The sequence below is a fragment of the Bubalus bubalis genome, chromosome 5, assembly GCF_019923935.1.
Source record: "Bubalus bubalis isolate 160015118507 breed Murrah chromosome 5, NDDB_SH_1, whole genome shotgun sequence".
NCBI lineage: Eukaryota > Metazoa > Chordata > Mammalia > Artiodactyla > Bovidae > Bubalus > Bubalus bubalis.
In genome coordinates, this window is record NC_059161.1 from 112,633,612 (window position 1) to 112,651,413 (window position 17,802).

Genomic DNA, 17,802 nt, shown 5'->3' on the forward strand with positions numbered 1-17,802 from the left:
GGAAGAAAGATGTATTCATCGCTCCTTGAATGTGGAATAGCTTTTTAAGTAATTATTTTTCTAATATTACAGATTAAAACACATCAAATCTTTTGACAATTATAGTGAGAGGTCATGGCAAACGGAAGGGTACCAGGGTTAAACACTCTGCAGAGGAGACAGAAAAGCACTCTGGTCAATTGGTGTCTATTTAGACCGACAAATGTATTTGGAAGGATTAATGCTAAACTTATCTGTCCATTTCCAGAGTAAGTAATAAATGATGGCCACCCCTGTAAAAATACACACAGAATTTAGAATCAACAGTTAATGATTCATCAGCTGCTATTAAAAGTTCACTTCACAGTGGAATTGATGAATGATGGCATTTTGGGATCTTTCACACATCATATTTATAAGGAATTTAGCTAAATATTTCTACAGATCACCATGTAACTTGGGTAAAAGCCTTCTTCCCTAAGAGCAAAAAAACTTTATTTAAAAAAGAATTTTAAAATTCCTCTTACCCCTCTTTTTCTAGGACTCAGGAATTTTCCCTATCAACTTGTCACACTTTATTTCCAGTTTCAAATTCTGTGATTAGAAAAACTTGTATATTTTAGCTTTTATGTATGAGGACCAAAACAAGCTAAATTATGCTAAGAATAGGTCTAAGGTACATCAACGTGCAAAAAATCTTCAGCAAATGAACTGAGCTGTGAAAAATCACCTGGCTTTAAACATTATTCAAGTTTGAGTCATATTCTCTGCAACACAAGCATGCTAAAAAATCTTCCTTAGCAAATCCATCAGTCTTGGATGGTTCACTTTATGTGGTGATGAAAAGACAGATAATCTGGCAATGTAGTCCCTCCAAAAGATGTAAAGCTGATTCCAGCTTGGAGTTGGGTTCTGGCTACTTCTATCTAAGAGAGATCAGAGAGCAGGAGACCCAGGGAGGGGAGGATGGGGCCTGGGAAGGGCCGGGGAGGAGTCCTACTTACCAGCACTGCAGGTCGAGCCGCTGAATAGGTGGCAGGGCCACTCACTGCAGAATCCACAAAGTAGCTCATCATGCCGTCAGCACCTGCGTGGGAAAAAGCACTCACTGAGCTGCTGGGCAAAGAACATGTATGGATGAGAAACCAAAGAAGGCCTAGGATCAGATCTTCTTAGAAGCATCGAGGTCACTTGTTTGTGTTACGGAGAAAGAAATGAAAATGTAGAAAAACAAAGAGGGGGTTTCCCTGGTGGTCCAAAGGCTAAGAATCTGCCTTCCAAAGTAGGGGAAGCTGGTTCGATCCCTGGTCGGAAAACGAAGATCCCACATGCTTCAGGGCAGCTAAGCCAAGGCACCACAGCTACTGAGCTCGAGAGCTGCAACTCAGACAGGATGAAGCCAAATAAATAAATATTTCAAAAGATAATTATAGAAAAACAAAGCGACCAACAGGGAGCAAGGCTGACTCCTGACTGCAAGATAGCCTGAGTGGTGGTGTCTGCTGCAGACAGTTAGCACTCAGAGACCACAAAAAGACCCTTTAGAGGGCTTCTGGGCAGGAATGGGTCTCTTAAAGTCACATTCCCATCCCTGTATCTCAGTCCCTCCACCCCGGACCCCGGCCTGGCTCTCCACATGCAGGGTGGCATTTACCAACTGGTGAAAGACCAAAGAGAGAAAGGGCAGGAGAGAGGAGGGGTGGAAAACCTTTACTGAGAAGGCATGACAACCAGGACCCTGACAGATAAACAGAGAGAAGCCCCAAAGGGGAATGCATGTTACCCATCTTCACAAAGGAGAAGGGCTATTATTAAATAACTGTTGTTGAGAGCCATTATCTCCATTCAAAGTTTGAATGACCATCACACTTGAGGAATGTTCTGGCTAAAGGGATTTTGCAGCTAGCTGTCAGTCATTGGAAAATCATTTATATAGCTAACATTTCTGTTGATCCAAACACTCTCTAAAGTACACTAGTCCATATGCTTTCCTGAGTTCAATATTACACATTTTAAAAAATGTCTTTCTTGAATGATTTAGAAGATTAAATTCCTTGGTATGTCATTCAGAGACCAAATTCCTATTGTTAGGGAGTTACATTTGAGTTTCAACTTAGCTCCTTTCCATTTTATATTTGTCCGTCCTTTCCCTTTATTCTTGAGGACAATTAAAGCCACTGACCTCCTTTCAAGAAATATCAAGAATAATGTAGGTCTTATGCTCAATTTGCAACTCTGTTCACCATACAGCTTGACAGCCAATGAGCATATACATCTTCTTTCATATGAAGTATATTTAGATAACATAGATAAAGTTCTACACTACAAAATTGTACTGACCAAGGCCTACCATCACACAGCAACTACTTTCCCACAGGTGAGAAAAAAGTTAAAAATCTTCTGAAGACATAACTTATCCCAGAACTGTGCTTACTGTGTTTAACTAAAACATCACCTTTAAATGATGTCTTTTCTCCCAAAAAGTAGGATGCAATCTAAATATTAATTTAAAAAATGTAAAATAGCTAAGGGTAACTATGTTCATCAAGCTTCCCTGGTGGCTCAGTGGTAAAGAATCCGCCTGCCAGGGCAGGAGGCATGGGTTCGATCCCTGGAGAAGGAAATGGCAACCCACTCCAGTATTCTTGCCTGGGAAATCCCATGGAGAGAAGAGCCTCGTGGGCTGCAGTCCATGGGATCACATAGAGTCAGACACGACGTAGCAACTAAACAACAATTATGTTCATCAAGATGTTGTTTTCTAGTTTCTTCAGGGACTTGATTGCAAAAAAAAAAAATGGCTCCCAGGAGGAACTCCCAGGTGGTAGAGCTGAAGAGTTGGAAAAGATTGAATTACTCTAGTCCAAGGACACTGTTCCCACCTGGAGCTGGAGCTGCGGTCCCCTGGTCAGTGTTTGCATCTAAAAACAGTTCTGCTGCTGCAGCTGCTGCTAAGTCGCTTCAGTCGTGTCCGACTCTGTGCCACGCCACAGACAGCAGCCCACCAGGCTCCTCCATCCCTGGGGTTCTCCAGGCAAGAACACTGGAGTGGGTTGCCATTTCCTTCTCCAATGCATGAAAGTGAAAAGTGAAAGTGAAGTCGCTCATTGTGTCCGACTCTTAGCGACCCCATGGACTGCAGCCCACCAGGCTCCTCCATCCATGGGACTTTCCAGGCAAGAGTACTGGAGTGGGGTGCCATTGCCTTCTCCATCTAAAAACAATGAGCAGCTACCAAATATCAGATTCTACACTAGGGAAGAGGGCCTGGTCAGTGTGGACACGGCGAAGTGCTCCTGCTTTTTGCCTCAAAATCAAATTTTAAAGCCCTAATAAGTCATCAACCACCCTCATTTCAATTATATCTACTCATAGACGAGATTTAAACGTTGACAACACAGATTGTGTAATACTGATAATGGCTTAACTGAGATCTGATTCCTTAGGGAAAAGTTGCCCCATCCCTCCAGGGCCCCGCAGGGCAACCTAAACCTTAGGAGAATGTCCAGATGTGGAGAGTGCTGCTTTGTGTAAGCCATCTAGCCCTCGATTTCCTCCAGAAAGCCCCCGGGGTCCCCTGAGTCATCACAGACCTCAATTATTTATTCAACAGGCACATCAAGGCTTCCTCTGCCAGGAACTTGTTAATCATTCAGTAAATAGCGACTTTGTGCCTCCTGTGTGCTCAAGACACACAGGTAAACAAAGACCCCTCCCTCGTGGACCTCACGTTCTATCTGACTCGGGATAAAGCTGAGAAGGATGGATCTCCATCTGCAGGCAGTGGAGAAGACAGACTCACGGAGAACTGGAATACAAGATAACGAGGAGTTTACCTACAATACCGAAAACAGTTCTGCCAAAGCCTGGGGATAGGAAGCCATGGAAGGCTGCACAGTGTACTTGGCCTTATGGATGGTCCCTAGACTCCACAAACAGGCGCAAGTCTTTGCCCTTCTGAATTCTTGCTGGACTTAGACATTTGTAAAAGAAATGCTTTGGGGATCAGCTAGCTGCCTTGTCCTGAAGCCTAACTCAAAGGCATCAAAAGCAACACTCTTCCTCCTACCAACCTTCCACGTAGCTGGGAAAAAGGTTTAATGGAAATGTGTTTTCTCTTTCCGGTGGACAGAGAGAGTAACGCTGTGGCCCCACACAGGGTCCATCCTGAGCTGGGCTGAATTCATGAAGCTTCACTCTCTGTGACTGACATTCCCTTGGGTAGAAGCCCTTTGCCCACAGAGGAAGCTGGAAAGAGGGAGTTGCCAGGGCTCTGGAGGGCTCTCATCTCAGGAAATAACTCTGGGACAGAAATGGATGACCGCTTCATTATTTTTTGGAGAAAGAAAAAAAGAACCCTCCCTGTTTCCACTTGTAGATAGTGACAGAGACCAGCTGCTGTAGACGTAAATCCTTTCAGAAAAAGCACAAGGACTGTTTGGGTAAAAAAAAAAAAAAAAGACATGTTGGCCAAGGAGAATTCCCTCCTACATGACAGCTATTTGGATATCGGTTGGACCAACGTTTTTGTCTTGGCATTATAAACGTTTCTGCCTAAACACAAAACAACTGTGTGAATTCAGCTTTACTCCCCAGCCTAGAGGCATCCATGGGCTTGTCTGAATGCAGAAATGGTTTGAATTCTTGGTAACAGAGGGCAGAGAAGAGCTGAGCTCACTTCCTTGAATGGGAGCCACAGTGCCCAAGCAGCCAAGCAAAAGTGTCTGCAGCAATTTTGTGCTTAGGAAGCAGTGGGCTCCCAGCTTTGGCCCACCCCAGCCTCCAGGTCCACTGCAGCCCCACTGCTCACCACCCCACCGCCCTAACTCACCACCAGCCCACCAGCCACCTCGCCTGTCCATCCTCACCGCCCTGGACTTTCAGGATGAAAATGGGCACACCATGCAGAGGGGGGAGAATGCAGTAGTTTGGTTTATGTGGGCATCTTGCATCCAATAAAATGCTTTGGGACTCTGGGAGCCCTTGCTTCTTCCTAAAGCATGTGATGACCTCTGGAGTCCCGCCCTCCACAAGTCCTGGACGCAGGCTGGGATCTACAGGCTGACACTTGCTTCCATTTGGGTCACTCCAAGCGCAGGTTGAGTGAAAACCAGAAGGAAGGGAGGCGAGGGACTCAGAGGGGTGTTTCAGGCCAAGGCAGCAGAAGAGCAAGGAAACCCAGGGAGACCAGGCTCAGTGGAGGCTGAAACCAGTTCCCCTCAACTCTGTCCCCTGCTCTGCTCTGCTTCTAGGTGATAACTGTGATGTCACTTATGAGTTTTCATTGAGATTATTATTTTGTTGTTGCTGTTGTCTTTGCGACCCCATGGACCACAGCACCCCAGGTTCTCCTGTCCTCCACTATCTCCTACCCATGGACTGCAGCACACCAGGCTACCCTGTCCATCACTATCTCCCAGAGGTTGCTCAAATTCATGTCCAATGAGTCAGTGATGCTATCTAACTATCTCAACTTCTGCTGCCTCATTCTCCTCCTGACCTCAGTCTTTCCCAGCATCAGGGTCTTTTCCAATGAGTCAGCTCTTCACATCAGATGGACAAATTATTGGAGCTTCAGCTTCAGCATTAGTCCTTCCAATAAGTATTCAGGGTTGATTGCCTTTAGGAGTGACTGGTTTGATCTCCTTGCAGTCCAAGGGAGTCTCAAGAGTCTTTCCAGTACCACAATTTGAAAGCATCAGTTCTTCAGCCTCAGCCTTCTTTATGGTCCAACTCTCACATCCGTACATGATTACTGGAAAAATCATAGCTTTTATATGGACTTCTGTCGGCAAAGTGATATTTCTGTTTTTTAATATACTTTTTAAAAGCCAAAATTATAGTGCTACCAACAAACGCACTGTGATTTAAATTTGACCTTGCCCTGTGGTCTTTGTGTTGGTATTCTAGGTCAAGAATTATGGCTATAACATACCCCGGGTAAAGAGACTACACGTGGTAAATACAGAAGTATAAGAAAGCTGTCACAGAAAATACAGATGATGCAGGTTTTCCCTTTTTTTTTCTTTTGCAAGTTGTGCATAATTTAAATAGATTTGCAATAAATGTTTCCCTTAAAATCAACAATTTAGAGTTCCTATAAATTTATATTCCAAGCATACCCTGGAACACAGGAGAAAAAGAATCTGGCTTCCAATAGGATTAGTCATTCAAAAGATACTTTCCCTAAACAACGGCACTTTTGCCAAACTAAGGGCTTCCCAGGTGGCTCAGTCGGTAAAGAATTCTCCTGAAGTGCAAGAGACCCAGGAGATGTGGGTTCAATCCCTGGATGGGGAAGATCCTCCGGAGGAGGAAATGGCAACCCACTACAGTATTCTGGCCTGGGAAATCCCATAGACAGAGGAGACGGGAGGGATACAGTCCATGGGGTTGCAAAGAGATGGACACGACTGAGAAAATGAGCGCGCACACACATGCCAAACTAGAGACAACACTGTCACCCGTGTCACCGAAGCAACACCTCTCATTCACAATACAAAGAGTTTGAATGTCTTCTTTCTGAATATAAATTTGTTTTTTAAAGACTCAGGCTGAGTGTTACCTCTTCTAGGGAGCATTCTCTAAATCTTCTTGTCAATCAGATGGACGTTCTCGATCTTCAGGTTTGGGATTCACTTTCACAATGTACCTAACAAAGTTCAGAGTACTTCCTTCATCATAAGTTTCTGATTCTGTATCATAAGTTGCTAGAGGGTAGGGACTGTGTCTTTTTAGCTGACACGTTGTATTAACAGATGTGCAATATGCTTGCCAACTAAATGAAGAAAAGACCTGTATGTGTATATAGTTAACATATGCAAGAGTTATGTCTCAGTGCCTGAGTACACCCAAGATAGCAAAGATATCTCTGAGACAAAGGGAAAAAGGGACATCACCTGTGATGATGTGTCCATATGCAATTCTGAGGTTAGATTTCTTCAATATTAACTGCAAGCAGGATCATATTCTTCTCTGAACTAAAGGACATAGCCCATTGATGAGTGTATCGTCTCCCATTATTTTCTTTCTAATTCTCATGAGAAGTCCATTTGTAGTTTTCAAATCTTTTAAGACGTTCTCTTCCTTGATCTGCCAGTGTAACAAAAGCTACAACGTCTAATTCTCCAAGAACTCAACTGTAAGCAGATTTGGATAGCTGAACAAGCCTCAGTCCCCCAAAGAAACTGTGGTCACCATAAGCAGAAAAGAAATTGGTAAGAATTGAAGATGGATTCTTTCTGTCACTCCTAATTCTTTAAGAACCTGATTTTCTTGACTGAGTATTACAACTGATGGTAATAAATATTCCATGTTATTTCAAGAGCCAGAACCGGCCCATAAAGACTATGTTCTGATCCATGGGTTACTAGCTTCTGCGTCTCAAAGTCAATCCACTGATCCTTTCACTGAGTTCACGAAGCATCAACTCACAGATTAATGAACGTGTCAGTCTTGTTTCTCCCCAACTTCACTGCTAATGAGTCCTCCAACTCTTACTTGAAAATAGGCTTGAAAATGACTCATATCCATCTCCTATTTCTCTGAACAAGTCTCATCTTCTAATTAAACATAACACTCTCAGGTTCTGTATGAATTGACACAGCTCAACCAATCTTTCTTAGAATACTAAAAATGAACTCCTGTTATTATAATATTACAAAAGTCATTCACTAACATCTCCCGAAAGGAACAGAATATAGGATGATTTTTGTCTGCTGAGCTGTGATAATCAGGGGCTAATAGTGCCTTGTAGACCATTTTATATTTCCTCCTCCTGGGAACAAATATCTCTCCATTACTCTGCTGGGATGGTGCTGTCAACCGAGGCAGAAGGGGGCATCTCTCGTAAACCTCAAGGGAGTATGTTAAAACCTGCCCGCTCTTCTATGTCTAGGAATTTTACGAGCACAATGCCCTTCTTAAGTCTCTGAAACTTTCCGGAAACTAAGGCTCTGCTCTTTCTAGTATGGGAACATCCTCTGCAAAACTAAAGGTGACATTGAATCAGCTGTCTGACAATAAAAGTGCCTACAGCCTTGTCCTCAAATGGCATTCCTCATCCTCTATCGAATCCTGAAATTCAGAAAATAACCATGGTTGTTCTTCAGACATACTCCAGTGCCATGCATGTAGTAGGCACTCAATGAACAACTAAATAAAAAATTGGGATTTGCATCATTCAGAACCCTGTGGCAAAATGAGGGTTTGGCTAACAGAATCAGATAAAGGTAGACTCAAGGATAATTACAGGCAAGATATTAACAGTGAAATGTTCTTCTTCATAGCTTTTACTTTTGGGGTAGAATCTAAGCAATTACATTGGAAAGACTGATACTGTATCTGAAGCTCCAATATTTTGGCCCTTGATGCAAAGAGCTGACTCACTGGAAAAGACCCTGATGCTGGGAAAGATTAAAGGCAGGAGGAGAAGGGGACAACAGAGGATGAGATGGTTGGATGGCATTACCGACTGAATGGACATGAGTTTCAGCAAACTCTGAGAGACAGTGAAGGAAGGGAAGCCTGGTGTGCTGCAGTTCATGGGGTCGCAAAGAGTTGGACACAACTTAGAGACTAAACAACAACTACAAAAACAATTACACGGAAAATCTATATTATAAGAGCAAGAAAACTATTATAGTAAATTTGGGAAAGAATAAATGTGTGAAATATTATCAGGACCAAATTATATTTCATACTATTGATGTTAATTATTTGCAAGAGGAAGTTATGAGTGACAGCTGTTTCTTTTTGTCTCCAAATTTACATGCATGCATGTCTGTGGCCATACCACCCTGAACGTGCCCGAGCTCATCAAATTTACATGCCTGCCTCCAAAAGTACATGAATAACAAACATTTTTAGATTAGTCCTAAACTTTGAATGAATAAAATGAATCTCAAATATGGCCAAAAAAAAAAAAAATGGGATTTGATCTAGTTAGCTAGTATTGACCAGCTGCATAGCCCTGTATTAGATGCTATGGTAATTCCCAGGCTGAGACTAAATCACTTTTCTTTTTTATATAGTTATTTTTCTAGTTTATGAGACAATTATAAGAGACAATGAGACAATTATAAGACCCTGTTACTCAACAGTACAGTGGTTCCTCTCAGACCAGTAGCATGGACAAGCACTTGGGAGCTAGGAGAACTACAGAGCTCAGGTTCCATTCCAAAAAGATCCATAAGAACATTAAAGTTTGAGAAATGCTGGTGAGCCTGGTAGGCTGCAGTCCATGGGGTCGCTAAGAGTCGGACACGACTGAGCGACTTCACTTTCACTTTTCACTTTCATGCATTGGAGAAGGAAATGGCAACCCACTCCAGTGTTCTTGCCTGGAGAATCCCAGGGACAGGGGAGCCTGGTGGGCTGCCATCTATGGGGTCGCACAGAGTCGGACACAATTGAAGCAACTTAGCAGCAGCAGCAGCAGCAGCAGCAAGTGCTATATTATGGGAACATAAAAGATGAAGAGATGACTTCTGGAAGGATGCTGAAGGAAAACTTCAAGAGGAATTGGCATTGAAATGGGCCTTGAAAAATTGGTAGCTAGCAGTATGCACACAGACTCAGAAATAAGAAAATGGTAGATTAGAGAACAAAGAATAACCCAATACTCAAATGGATTGTAGGGAAGTGGGAGATGAAATTGAAAGACCCTCTAGGGCAGATTACCAAACTAAAAGCTTGGACTTTTTTTAGTATAGCTATAGATCTAAATAGCAATAGTAGTAGTAAATTTAACAATAATATATTATCAAAATTAAAGTTACAACTGGTATAGCACATAGTGGAATATTACACAGCAATGTAAAGGAAAGAACTATTGATACACTGAGCAGCATGAGTGAATCTAAAATAAAGTAAGCCAAATGAAAGAAGACTACCTACTATATGATTCCATTTATATGATATTCTTGAAAAAGAAACACCATAGGGTCAAAGAACATGGCCTGGAGGTGAGAAGAGGATTTGACTATAAAGAAGCATAAGGAAATTTTTTTTTGAATGATGGAACTGTTTTATATCTTGATTGTAATACATTGATTTATAGATTATAAATACTTGACTTATACATTAGCCAAAATTTGTAGAACTATACACTAAAAAGGGTGATTTTTACTGTTTGCCAATTATACTTTAATTTTAAAAAAGTGTGCTGGGGGAAATATAAAGTTATAGTACTAAAAAATTAGATTTTTTTTTTTCCTAAGAAACTGGAAACAAAAATGAGTAAGCTGGAGGAATGATGTGAAGCATCTTGGCTTCAAGGACAGCTATAGCAGAGGTCATGGTATATGCGATTCTTGGCCACATTGAACCCAGAGAGAGCTTCAAGATAAAATGTCAACTCTAACCCCATAGTGACTGCCAAAAAAAACCCCCAAAGAGCCTAGAAGTTTAAAGAACTACTTTTCAACCTACAGCACGTGGAGTTATGTCAGATATAATCTAAAATGTAGATATGGCTCTGGCTCTCAAGAAGCTCTCAACAAAACTGAGAGATGCCGTAAATATAAAGATAGCTATTGAGAGAACAATGAATGAGTGGAGCCCGGAGAGTTTTAATAATGCCCTTTAACACTGAACGAAGCACACCAGCTGCCTTCAATCTCTCAAATCCAGCGAGCAACTTCTTGGACTATATCTGATGGTCATTTTTCACGGTGGGGTTTTATTTGTTCTATTGCCCAAATTTTAAGTTTCAAATTTCTCAGCATACTGCTAAACAGCTTCCTGGCATGCTTATATAAAGAGGGATTTGGTAAAGTCAATGAATTTTAGAGTTGGAAAAAAATCTCATCAAATCTGTCCATTTTTTATTTGAATGAACTGAACCCAGAGAGGTTAAGTGTTTAGCGGAGTGATAAAGATAGATAGACTATGGTTGACTGGGACCTCCTTACTGAGTGTGTGTGCGCATGTGTGCTAAGTCGCTTCAGTCGGGTCTGACTCTTTGCGACCCTATGGACTGTAGCCCACCAGGCGTCTCTGTCCATGGGATTCTCCAGGCAAGAAAACTGGAGTGGGTTGCCACGCCCTCCTCCAGGGGTTCTTTCTGACCCAGGGATCGAACCCATGTCTCTTCCATTGGCAGGAGGATTCTTTACCACTAGCGCCACCTGGGAAGCCCTTACTGAGTGTGAAGACAAATTTCTTCATCTCACAAAGTCTTTATTTCCTCAACTGTAAAATGGAAAACATAATACCAATCCTTTCAGGATTATTGAGGAGGGTTATATAAAATGAAACCATTTTACACATGATAAAATGGTCAATAGATAGTGGCTATTATTATCACTGTTTTATCACAGCGCCTGGCACTAGTAAGCATTGACTAATTAATAGTAATTGTGGGGTTTTTTTACTGCAGAGGTTATTTATTCAGATATTAGAAGCAGAACCCAGATGGCCAATATACCTTATCTCTTTCTAAAAAGACTTGTATTTAAATAATCAAAATAGGATTCGCTCCCATAATCACAGGTTGAGTAGCCTTAGCCAAGAATTTCACAAGAGAAAAGCGCCACAATTTCAGTTGAATGGCAGTCTGCTTGTACCATTGTTATGCATAAAACCAAGAAGTAAGCAGTTTTCTTACCTTGGGGGAACAAACAGGCTGAAAGCTTGCATAGCACATGGGGGAAATATCCAGCTTCCTTTGATAGAAATGTGAATCTTATGTGGCCTTACACTTTGGCAACGAGATATAAATGTAATCAAGTTGTAAGCTGCTGTGAGAAACACGGCAAGAGTTTTTGTTTGTTCTGCTTTTTACAACTTTTTTGTTTTTGTTTTTGCTTTTGCTTTTAAACCGTACTTTCCAACCCAATTTACATAGCAATCACCTAGGAATCACCTGAGAATCAGGTTTCAAGGTACAGCCAGACGGTCTGCATTTCTGACAAGATCCCCTGCGATGCTCATTTTGAGCACCGAGGCAGTGTCTGGACTCCCTTGGTTAAATTCAGGAGTGGTTACAGCAAGGTGTTTGGAAGGCAGAGCCCACTGAGGTACAGGCAAGAAGAGTCTGGGCCACAAGCTGAGCAGAGGTTTGGTTGTTATCTTAGTTGCCTTGCAAGCCCAGCCAGGGAGAAGGTGCAGCCCAGGAGCTGTGCCTCCGTCCTAAGCCCTGTACCAGGCGAGGGCGAGGGCAGCATCTGACAGGGCTTCCTGCCTTTCCTAAGAAGCCAGGGTTTGAGTTACTTCGCCTCGAATGTCAAGAAACTGATCACTGCTCTTCCCCCATCCAAAAAAATCATTTTGGCTTAATGATTACTAGGAGCTCCAAAGGGCACTATATTTTTCATATTTTAAAAGTATTTATTTGTTTATTTGACTGCACTGAGTTGCAGCATGTGGGATCTAGTTTCCTGATCAGGGATAGAACCCAGGCATTGGGAACTCTGAGTCTTACCCACTGGACCACCAGGGAAGTCTTATTTTATGCACGCTGGACTTAAATCTTATGGAAATTCTTTGCACTATGTTTTGCAACTCTTTGAAGTTCCATCAAAATTTGTCCCAAGAAATTCCATCAAAATTTGTCCCAAGAGGGCTCAAGAGAGAGATTTACTGATCTTGTCAACTAGACCTTGTAGCATTGCTTCAGAGTCAGTGTCTTCCTAACAATGAATCATTAATTCATAGATTCTCCTTTGGAAAAGAAGCGTAAGCCATGGTATTCTCCCAGATAAATCAACCATTGGGCTAAGCAGAAAAATTTAGCCTGAATTTGTATACGTGACTCAAAGTTACTAGGTTCCTATGAGACATGACTCTAGCCACAGCTCTGCACCCATATGGTTTTGGTCCTTTAAAAAAACAAAAAAATTGTATTGGAGTATAGTTGCTTAATGATGTGTTCATTTCTAATATAGAGCAAAGTGAATCAGTATACGTATATACGCCTTTGGTTCTAATCAGGTCTCACCACCAACCAAATCATTCTGAGTACCAGCCTCAGAGTCCTCATCTGCTAAATGGGAACAAGCGTGCCCACCTCACGGACTTCATTGTAGGTTAAAGAAGCAGCCCAGCCCGTGCAGAGCACAAGGGCCCCAGGACATGCCAAGTGCTCATGAAACTTCATGGGTGATTATCCTTCCTCTAGTGAAGTCGAGAAGACAGGTATTACACCCAGAGAAGCATCAGGATTAAAAAGTTGAGTTCCTTACAGCTGCATTTGCAGTAGAGCGTGGACAAAGGAGATGCCAGGGCAAATGAATGAGTGGTCTTCGTATCTAGGTTGGCGCAGGAATGAAGATTCCCCTCAAATGTCACTAAGTAGCTGTCCACCACACTTATTGTGCTCAAATGCTAAGTATGTTTTCATTTCTGAAAAGAAGGGGAGAGAGAAAGAGAGAGAGGAGGAAGGTGGGGTTGGGGGGAGAAGGAGGGAGAGGAGGAGGGAAAGGATGTCCCAGCTCCCTTCTGCTGTTTGATGCAGAAATGGGAGTTTTGAGTGGGTAATTAGAGAAGGAGAACTGCTGTAAGAAACAGTTCTGTTCACCAATCGATAAAACCAGGAGATATAGCAGAGCCTGAATTATCAGTAAGAAATCAAGCAACACTTTGATGCCATCACTGAGGGACCTGGCAGTGCCAACAATGTGTTTCCGGAGCATTTGTCTGCCCTCTGACTCACCCTCCCTGGGGACCTGGCACCCACACACCCAATTTGTTACAAGGTTACTTCAGACTCTCCCTCAACCTTATTGGCACTATTTTCATTCTTCAAAGCTCTAGGCTGTTTACTTCCATTCTCATGAAGTAGGTGGAGCACAAACCATCAGTCACAGTTTTTTCGGTATTCCCATTTTAGAGAGGAAGAAAAGAAAGCACAGTCTCATCAAATTACTTGTTCTCAGTTCCAAAGCCAATCTCCAACAGACCAAAGCCTGCACCAGTGCCAGTTCTGACCCCTTCACCTCTGAACCCCATTATCATCCGAGGCAGGCAGTTGGCCCAGATCCATGCTTTCAACGCGTCCTCCAAGGTCACAGGTGACCCCGTGTTGAAGGGTTACACCCTGCTACCCACCCTCCCCCAGGCTCTGCTCTGGGACCTCCCTGCACCTCTAATAACCGGCACCTCCGTGTAAGCAGCTCTCTCTGGGACCAGGCTGCCCACATCCTCAGCGGCGGAACCAGGACGGAAGAGACGGCCTGGCTGCCTTCGCTGTTTGTTGTTTCACTCCTGAGTTGGCAAGGATGGGAGTTGTTGATTTACAATTAGGAGCAGCGTGCTTCTTCAAATATTAATATTAATAACGACGATGCTGAACACATGAAAAGGCCTTTTCATCTTCAAAGCACTTTGCAGACATTAACTCATTAGCGCTCTCTCCCCTCCGCTCAGAAACAACAGGTAAGGAAGAATCTCCAGTCCCCCCGCCCCTGCCCGCGGAAGCAAAGAGGTTTCTCTTTAGATAAAAAGAAGGTGTTGCCGTCCAGACTTAACAGCTGTCGAAAGAGTCAGAGTGCCAGGCGTTTTACAAATCAAATGGAGCTGCCAGAGTTGCCATTTCAGAACCTGGATTTCCCGTTGTTTAACAAATATCTCTCTTTTCAGTTGCACAGGAATGGTATGAAGTAGGAGGGGAAATGGCCTTGTGATTTAAAAAAAAAAAAAAAATCTTACCCGAAAGGTGATTAGGAAAACCTGCAATCAAATGCCTTGGTCTTGGTAACCTAGCATATTTTGAACAGTTCGCCTACATGAAACGCAACTTTAAAAGGGGGTGACAGAGATGTTTTCATAACAGATGAAAAGCCCCAACCAAAATGAGATTGCCAGATATAAAAATCACCAAAGGAAGAGGGTGGCCATCCACACCCCGTGCTGTGCGCAAAGCTGCCCAGGGATTCAAGCTCTACGAAATACCCACCTTGACTTTCAAACTCCTCCTGCCACAGGTACAGTCCAAAAGAAGATGTAGAGTCCCTTGGAAAACTGAGTCACGAAACAGGTAAAAAAAAACCAAAAAGCCTAGTCTGATTTGCAAGACTCAAACCTGTAACAATTTTCTCACAATGTAAGCAATTTATGAAGCTGATGAGCTTAAAAGAAAATTCTTCCAAAATTTCAGAAGTAAAACAATGGCACGCTAGGAGTGAAAGAGAAAAAAGGAAAGAAATGTCTACATTTAACTACGCTTTATTTCTTTGGAAACGCTCCAAGATGTGAAGAAAATTCAGTTTCTGACAAGTAATCGGCGAGTGTCTAAAATGTGCGTGATTTTGCTCTTATGAAATAGGAGAAAAGGGGAGACCGTTTTGATTTCAGACTATTCTAACAAGGTTAGGGAGTATTTTTGTAAATGGTTCTTAAGCAGTTGAATGAAAAATATAGAAAAATGTGAAAAGAGAAAGAGAATGCCGTTTGTATCCTGAAAGTCCCCATCAATTTACCGGTTAATTCCACCAAATACACACACACAAAAAGGAAAATGGACCGCAAAGTTTTAGGCAGAAACTCACACCCCATTCACTTACTACTTTGCCGGAGAGACTGTGTGAAGAATGGGTCCAGAGTGAGCTCCCTCAAAGTCTACGGTCTCTTCCCAACTACCTGCGGGAATCCTCTGCTCCGAGGCTAAAGAGGATGCAGGGACCATAATGTTCCTAATAGAGCGGCCTCCTTAAATTGGGGGGTGTGGTCAAGCCCAGAAAAGCTGGAAAAAAGGCAGTGTTCCACGGGCCCCTTACTCCACGAAGGCAGCCACTAGGATAGGCTCCTCGATCTAGAAGGAAAAGCAAATCAGATTACTTATTGAGATAACTCCAGATCACACCTTAACTCCTACCATTGGAATTGCCCTTCAATTAAAGGTAATTCAGCCACGGAGAGTAGCCTGGAGAGATGTGAACTAAAGACAACTCCTGCAATGGGATAACTCTCAGCGTTTGCTCTAGCTTTAGATTTAGTCTCTACTGAATATGTGAATATTCATGACTCGCATTTCTTGACTTTCTCAATGGAGACCCCATTTAACCTAGACCAGGGGTCAGGAGAGAGTTGTAAGGGTCAAGGCAGACTGGCAGAGAGCAGACTGTCTACCACCCCATCACCAGCTGAGCTTATCTCTAGGAACCAGGCTTTATCTCTAGTAACCTGATGTGATATGTGATGTTTCCTAAGGAAATGAAAATAACTCTATGGAAGCCAGCAGACCAAATAGAGAATTGGGAATTCTGAAACTAAGCTAAGTTACCCTCCATGTAGGAGTGGTTTTAGGTGATCTCTAAAATAGATTAGTTACAGTGACTCTGACTCCTAGTCCATGGTACAGGAATAGAAGGGCAGAAATACTGATATATTCCTCATTTAGAGAAAATCTAAACAGTGTGAAACTCTTCTTCTAGGTGAAAATACACAGATTCAGAAACATATTACAATGTAATATCATTTCTCTGATAGGATTATTTCATTACGATTTTTTTTTAAGTCAGTATTTGGCTGCATAATTTAAGGCTTTTATCTTAAAATTTTCCATTTACTTTGAGGAATGGATGGGAGTTAAAATGTGCCATGGTTGACTCCTTGCCCTTTCTAAGGAAGACACAAACGCTCAAGTTTGAAAACTATGAAAATATAGTAAATGTCCTTCCTAGGGCAACATTATCTTTATCCTTTGTTGTACAAAGGCAGCAGTGCAATGAAGATGGTACTGTCATGAAAACAAGATTTTTCTGCTTATCGTTTGCCTTTGCACATTCAGTGACTTAGAGGAGAGAAGAGATAGTGGAACTGGTTCAGCTTTAATAAATATCTGTGCTACGCACTGTGATAGGCATGGGGGAAAACGTCAAGTTCACACTGGAGTGGGAAGACAGCCACATAAATTGATCACCTCAATCAAGTGTAACACATGCTATGAGAGCATCTGTGAAGAGAGCGACAGAAGCTTCAGCCTGTGCCCTCAAGCTCCGTCAGCTCCAGTACGCTGTATCAAAAGCCCATGTATCAACAGCCCCGTATCAAAAGCCCATGGCCAACTGAACCAGTCACAACCAATTATAATTGTATTCACTGTATTTGAAAAGAGTTTTAAAAGAGAAAACAGTGTAGAGAAGACCTGGATTCTTGCCTTACGTGGGTGTACAGTGTGATTTTTGAAGAGCTCTGGAGTCTGGCGTTGTCTACACAGAGTTCACATTAGACATCAACCCTTCAGAACCTAGGGCCATCCTCTGCCCCTGTGTATCAGGGTGGCCAAGAGCATAAGCTAGAAATCTAAAGAGCAGAAAATAAGCCTCACACCTGCTGAAGATGGCCTGGAGATCACCTAGGAGAGCAACAAGTGTTACCAAACAAGTGTTACAAACTGATGCTATAGCATCAGATGAATATATGCAGCAAAGGAGTGAAGGGAGACCCTTACCTTACCCCCTATGTAAAAGTTAACTCAAAGTGGATCAAAGACCTAAATAAAAGCTAAAACTATAAAATTATTAAAGGAAAACATAAACGGAAACTTCATGACATTGGGTTTGGTAATGATTTATTAGAATCACACCAAAGGCACAGACCAAAAAAAAAAAAATGATAGACAAGTTGGACTTCATCAAAATTAAAAACACTGGTATTGATACATAAAAGCACACCATTAACAAAGTGAGAAGGCAACCCAGGGAATGAGAAAAAATTTTCAAATCCCTTATAATTTGGATTACAGACTATGTAAGGAACACTTGCAACACAATGATGACAAGAAATAACTCCATTGAAAAGTGAGCAGAGGACTTGAATAGATATTTTTCCAAAGATATACAAATGGCCAATAAGCACTTGAAGAGATAGTTAACATCACCA

At 42.2% G+C, this 17,802-nt stretch overlaps 1 protein-coding gene across 2 annotated transcripts in view; it reads right to left on the reverse strand.

Moving 5' to 3' along the window:
• The window catches only part of ETS1 (ETS proto-oncogene 1, transcription factor), a 138,739-nt gene extending 123,162 nt beyond the window's left edge, over positions 1-15,577 (reverse strand). The window contains exons 1-2 of one of the 2 annotated variants that reach the window (XM_006072376.4): positions 15,483-15,577; positions 984-1,066 (exon numbers count right to left, since the gene is read on the reverse strand). In XM_006072376.4, coding sequence (XP_006072438.1) covers positions 984-1,055 — 72 coding nt within the window. In that variant the 5' untranslated portion in view covers positions 1,056-1,066; positions 15,483-15,577. The remainder of the gene's footprint in view (positions 1-983; positions 1,067-15,482) is intronic. The other variant, XM_006072374.4, reaches the window with a different exon arrangement.
• Positions 15,578-17,802: the final 2,225 nt, after the last annotated feature.